This window comes from Herpailurus yagouaroundi, unplaced genomic scaffold (genome assembly GCF_014898765.1).
Source record: "Herpailurus yagouaroundi ecotype Mexico unplaced genomic scaffold, PumYag 180, whole genome shotgun sequence".
Lineage (NCBI taxonomy): Eukaryota > Metazoa > Chordata > Mammalia > Carnivora > Felidae > Herpailurus > Herpailurus yagouaroundi.
The window spans coordinates 647,692-654,613 of record NW_024412411.1 but is presented as its reverse complement, the minus strand read 5'-3'; the positions used below and the strand labels follow the sequence as shown (position 1 = coordinate 654,613).

Sequence of the window (6,922 nt, the reverse complement as noted above, 5' to 3'; positions counted from 1 at the left end):
CATTACTGATGCTCATATCCCAGTTTCAAAGAAGAAAAATTATGATGTTAATTAAATTAGATTTTGTATGTGACACCAGATTTGAAAATGGAGTGCATACAGGACAAGAATGACCCATGTTATTTCGTCACCCACGATCCTTGCCCACCCTTGAATTTCACTAGATGTGCATAATCTGACTGCATTGGAACTGCTGAAATGGCCACACCTTATACTTGACTCCACTTCCCTAGGCCCTGTTTTTTCTCCCCTGGAACATGTGTAAGATCCGCCTTCGTATCTGCTTAGTCTTCACACTATATACAATGGGGTTTAGTACAGGGGGGAGTAACAGATAGATATTGGCCATGAGTGTGTGTACTACTGGTGATAGATGCTTCCCAAATCTGTGGATCATGGTGACACCAATGAGAGGAACATAGAAGAGGAGCACAGCACAGATGTGAGAAAGGCAGGTGTTGAGGGCTTTGACCCTTTCAGTTCTGGAAGCAATGCCCAGCACAGTCTTCAGGATGAGCATGTAAGAAAAGAGAATGATGAGGGCATCCAGCCCCAATGTGAAGATGACTATGATGAGGCCATAGAGACTGTTGATGCGGGTGCTGGCACAGGCTAGCCGCATTGCATCTTGGTGGAGACAGTATGAATGAGACAAGACGTTGGAACGGCAAAAAGGTAGCCGCTTTATAAGGAATGGCACAGGCAAAACCACACAGACTGCCCGGATGAGGACAGCTATTCCGATCTTTCCAATGATGTCATGGGTGAGGATGGAAGCATAGCGTAATGGGTCTCGGATGGCCACAAAACGGTCAAAGGCCATGGACACTAATACTCCTGATTCTACCACTCCAAATCCGTGGATGAAAAACATCTGTGTAATGCATGCATCAAAGGGAATCTCAGGGGCATTAAACCAGAAGATGTTGAGCATGGAGGGCGAGGTGGACATGGAGAGACTAACATCGGTGACAGCCAAGATAGAGAGGAAGTAGTACATAGGCTCATGGAGACTCTCATCTACCTTGATGACAGCTAAGATGGTTCCATTTCCCAGGAGAGTTAGTGTGTAGAGAAATCCCAAGGGAAAGGCCATCCATGGGTTTTTATTTGACATCCCAGGGATACCTGTCAAAATGAAACTGTGGTGGTTGGCATGTGATGCAGTTGAATTCATTGTCATGGTATCACTGTTGGGGGAGGCTGGACTCTCCCACTTAGCTTGAAGCTCCTAAATTGAAAATATATTTTCATAGAAGACAGGTAAATGGCTTTATAAATAGAGAAGAAGAACAATAGAGGGGGCAGTTATGTTAAAAACAGCATCTAGGAGGTTTTTGTATCACTATGTCCTTTTGCTTCCTAGACAATCACATGAAATGAAGCAGCAGCACCCAAGGGCTTGATAGTGTAGAGCATTTTGCTAAATAATAATAATAAAAAAACCCACTATAAAGTCACAACACCACTACCACACAAACACCTACCCACAGCTCCACTGCCATCACAAACCCACATTCACACAAACACATACAGTCTCATACATACACATATGTGTGTGTGTTCTTCCACATGTTTAGGCATTTACTTCACTGTATTTATGATGGCCTACATTTGTAAATAGAAGCATTAGTGGATAAAACTGTTAAAATTAATATTTAACCTTCACAAATTTTAACAATTTATAATTTTCCATAATCTCATTTTAAACCAGCTGGGAATAAAGGTGCCCGAGAAACAACCACACATAGGATATGAGAGTTGCCAGTTAAAAAATTTTTATTTTGAGAATCTCCTAACATACTAGAAACTTGGGGTCATTCTTAAAACTTCTTCTTTCATCAAACCAACATTTAACCAACTTCACACTTGCTTCAGAACATATGAAATAAGTATTCCTTTTCTGTCTTTTGTACAGTCAATAAATAAGATAACCCATTTCTCCCGGACTTCCCAACAGACCATCCTCCATCTACTAGTGCCTCTGCCAACAATTCTTCATTCTGAAGTCTGAATAAACTTTTTGGATTTGGGATATGATTTTATTCATCACCAGCAAAAGCTCCTTTAAGGGCTTCTATTGTACCTAGAACGGAGTCTCAAATATTTATCTTAAAAAAATTTTTTATGTGTACTTATTTTTGAAAGAGAGAGAGAGAGAGGCAGAGAGAGACACAGAGAGAGAGATAGAGAGCAGAGGAGGGGCTGATAGAGGGAGACACAGCATGTGAGGCAGGCTCCAGGCTCTGAGCTGTCAACACAGAGCCAGATGTGGGCCCAAACCACGATGACCTGAGCCGAAGTTGGACACTCAACCAACTAAGCTACTCAGGAACCCCTCAAATCTTTATCTTAGCCCTCCAGATACAGCAGGATTCAGCTCCTATGCCTATCATCTGCTCCCACACCAACTTACATTATTTCTCTCCCCTTTGGTCTCTTTAATCCAGCCAAATTTTCAGTGTTTCAGTTCCTGGATCCAAGTGACATACTTCCTGATACAGGATTTCCACATATGTTCTTCCCTGTTCTTTATGCCTCTCTCTACCTCCCATACAACTCTTCTTTGCCGAGTCAAAGCCTATATATCCATCCCAAGTCAGCCTTTTCCAAATGCTCATAGTGGTTAAGATTTCTTAGTATGCTGTTTTCATATTCTGGGCATGTCCTTATCATAAGTGAGTACAGTTAAATATTGTATGATTATTTGTTTCATGTCCCTCTCTCCTGCTAGAAGTTAAACTTCCTAAAGGAAGGAATATTTATATGTTCGTCACTTAATAAAACACATGTTAAGCATATATTAGTGTTTCCAAATGTGTGAAATGAAGGAATTAAATAATAAATTAATTAATGTGAATGATTGAATGTCATTATTTTTTTCAGAAGTCTTACAAATCCTCAAACTCCTCCCTGATCTTCTATATGTAGGTTGGGAATCATTAACCAAGAAAAGCATCTTTTTCTAAAATGGAACAGATAAAAAAACTTAAATGAGGAGACTTTGTAAGATATCATAGTGTCTTTATTCTCACCTAGGTGCCTGATATGGGAAAGGAGAAAGAAAAATCTCAAGAGCCAACAAGGTGACCAGTCAGGTAGGCTTCTCTACTCCATCTGCTTCCTGTTCTTCTGCTGTGAGTTGAGGAATTACTGTTTTGGAGACAGCACTATGAAGAAGTTACTTTGCAGAATCTGATCTCTTAGACACAGAGGAATCATCAAGAGACAGTGTAGTCCACTTACAAAGGTTGTGTTATGTGTTGCAAACAGAATCTGGATTCAGAATCTACAACACATAACACATAGTTGGGATTTATCTCTCCCAATAAATCACTATGCTCAAATTTAAACAAAACACTTTGTGGTGTCTGTCTAACCTTTGGCTGCTCCCTGAAGAAGGGCTTTTTATACTTTACATGGTAAGTGACAGTCCTTCACTTGTTTGGGCCTGCTGATGCAAGCAATTCTGATGGCTTTCATTTGGGAAGAATCAGTTGGCTCATTCCTGCTGGATGCTTTACGTGGAAAGACTTGAAAAATCTTTGATATTCTTGAAATCCCCAGGACCTATGGAAGCACTGTTGTTCTATGGAAATGGTGATTCTTGTTTTCACAGATTCTTGTTTCTAATGCTTTTGACTGTTTTTCTTTATCCAAATGTGTTTTACCTCATCTTATTTCCCCCTCATTCCTATCTCTATTGTTTCCCTTTTACATTCTCTCTAAATGTTCAGCCCCCTCTTTTTCTACCTCCCAGTTCAATTCATATACTCTTCCATCCAGTCTTTATTTCATTCTTCCCCATGAACTAGGCTCTCCCCTATAATACCCACACATACACATATTTTCTTCCATCTTTTCTTGTCTAGACTCTTGTCATTTGCTCTTATCATTTCCCTTGCTAGAATTTCTATGAGGATTTAGTGAAATAATGTACGTAAATAATTCCACACAGCACTCACTATGTAGAGGACATGTAAAAACTATTTTAAGATTAATTTATTACCTGTATCAATCTCTATGCTCCAGTTCAGAATTGATTTGGCTTCTTTCCTTTCCTGAGATTAGCAAACAGGACACTTATGAAGACTTCTCAAACCTCTGGTGGTGTTTGGAGCCATCACGACTCTATAACAATTTCACAACTCCTCTGTAAACATCCCAGAGGAGTGTTGTTAGCCTCTAGGCTATTCCATCATGATTCCCCTAAGGAGTCCGAACCCATCTGTCAAACTGTCCTTTGTTTTGCCAAAAAAATTTAAATTTTTCTTCATTTTATTTTCACTCTGTCAGCCAAGTTTGAAGAAGGATCCACTTCTCCCTTACACACATATGTGCACTTATGATATATATATGTATACATATATGTACACATACATATATATGTATATATAATATATATGTAATAATACATATATATTATATATATACATATATAGTATATATGTAATAATACATATATATGTATATACATACACACACACACACACACACATACACACACACACACACATATATATATAAAGATTTGTCTCATGTTGAATCACTAAATAAGTTCTAGGATTCCAGCCAAATGTTGGTCCAGGCCTCTGACTCCAAAACCAGTCTCAGTCTCAGTGATGACATAGTGTTGTGATTTACCCTGAAATAGAGCTGGGATTTACTGTTGTTTTGGATTGGAGAGAAGGTTTGGTTGGACTCTCCATCAGGAACACCAAGAACAAAGTTTTCCGAATTTGTTGCGGTCTCTGATTTCCTGGGCTATTAGTTCAACCTATCATATATAATTTCTTTCATTTCTTTTAATTATTTTTTCTGTAATTTTTTTCATCAGTGAGGTAATTCTTAAAGTTACAGAAATAGCTCATTCATTGTTCCATCAGTATGTGCCCTTGTGTTGTCAGTCCTTCAAGTGTCCACAGGCCCTATCCACAACGTCTTCATGCTCCTTCTCATCTCATTATTTTCCTTCAGAAGCATAGTTACATTATAAAAGCAGAAAACAAAAGCCAGATATAAATAATTCTTATGATGATGCTTTTTATTGGCACATTAGAGAATGTATTGTAGAAGTCTATGTATTTTAAATTTCTAAACTCATTTCTTTTCCAGTGTGTATTACAACCTATAGAAGACCACCTATTCAACTAGTGCTTTATAATAAGTGTGTCTGTATATTTTTACAAAGAGTTTGTGATTATGTTTAGGAATCTATGATTATTTGTATATTTATAGTTTTATATAATCCTACATGTGAGAGGTGTGTGTGTGTGTGTGTGTGTGTGTGTGTGTGTGTGTGTGTAATTTCTATAGATGAGTTTTTATTCTTTTTCAACTGTCTTTACCCCAAATCATTAAGGGTAATGAGTTAAAAGACAAAGTCTTTGCCCTTAAGGAGTTTCAAGTTTATGAGAGTGTTTAATGCTCCCCAGTCTCTTTGAAGTACTGTTAGAGACAGCAATACACACACACACAAAGTATTTGATACAAACTGTCTGAGGCTTTCAGCTGGTGGTTTGGACTATTCTGAGGATATCATGACTTGCCTCAGTCATATAGCTACAGAAACCAATGCTACCTGTAGCCTAACCTCTTCCAGGAAGACTCCCAGATTATCCTAACAATCAATTTCCTATTGTCTGGAGCTCTATTTTATCAAGGATCTGCTTCTCCAGACACAAAATGGCACAGTTTAGCAGAAAGAGTAGTCTGTGAAGTATGATATACCAGTTTTAATTTTACTTGAAACCAGTTTTAATTTTTCATCTGTTTTATCCTAGAGAAAGTCATTAGACCTCCTTTTCATTCAACATTTCCTTGTCCTATATTATAACACTTCTCCTGGTTAAGCCTAGCTATTCCCTCACCTTTCCATCTGTATTTGTACAGCCCAAAGTGCTAGAAGAAATTGTACAACCATGTTGACTCATTACCAAATAGCTCACACACTCTGTGCTTTCAAACAATCGTACTTAGTGACTCTTCTCCCATTCCCTTACATCTTACCCAAATCTTTATTCTTTGTTGCTGACTTCACTTCCTACTTCACTGAGAAAAATGAAACAATCAGAAAACAATATCCAGTGCCCTAAATTACATTTATTCACCTAAGAGATTCAAATATATGCTGATTTCTTGTTTACCTTATGTAAATTAGATGAAATATGCATAATCCTTTCTAAAACCAATTCTTCCAGGGGCCCCTGGGTGGCTCTGTGGGTTACACATCTGACTTCCACGCAGGTTGTGATCTCACAGTTTATGTGTCTGAGCCCCATGTCAGACTTTACACTGACAGAACAATGGAGCCTGCTTCAGATTCTCTGTCTCCCTCTCTCTCTGTTTCTCCCATGCGCTCTCCCTCCCTCTCTCTCTCAAAAATGAATAAACCTTAAAAAAACACACACACACACACAATTATTTCAAATTTGCATTAAAGCCTTTCCTGTGTTTACCCGGGAACATCAGTTCAGCAGTTTTTTGTTTGTTTGTTTGTTTGCTTGTTTGTTTTACCACTCTTCCTTACCATAATGTCTTTACCCTCTTGATTATCTGTATGAGCATCAAACATGAAGTCATGTTTTCTGTCAGAAAAAGATGTTTAAGCCAATAGTAGTCTCAGTTTGTTATTCCTTTTAATGTAAAACACTCTAAAGCAGGAAAAATGTTGTCAGGAAAAGAGGAATTTCTGCCTACTTCATATGACATATGAGGCACTTCCTCTCTGGATAAATTATTTAAAAAAATATAACAACAGAAACATTTTCAGAATCTGGGATTTGACTAAAGCCATGCAATAAATTTAGAAACACTCATTTATACTGGAAAAACTTTTACAGCTTCAGATAAGGACACCATTCTCTCACCACTGACTTTTTTTTTTTTTTTTTAAGTAGTTTTACCTGGTTCTAGTTGGCTT

At 38.0% G+C, this 6,922-nt stretch overlaps 1 protein-coding gene across 1 annotated transcript; it reads right to left on the bottom strand.

The window, feature by feature from the left end:
• Positions 1–229: 229 nt before the first annotated feature.
• On the bottom strand, positions 230–1,183 carry LOC121039508 (olfactory receptor 51H1). The gene has a single exon (XM_040489752.1). The coding sequence runs from the start codon at positions 1,181–1,183 to the stop codon at positions 230–232; it is 954 nt and encodes a 317-aa protein (XP_040345686.1).
• Positions 1,184–6,922: the final 5,739 nt, after the last annotated feature.

What these genes read in the sequence shown, in the direction of transcription:
- LOC121039508 (XM_040489752.1), bottom strand. Translation starts at nt 1,183, where the DNA reads ATGACAATGAATTCAACTGCATCACATGCCAACCACCACAGTTTCATT.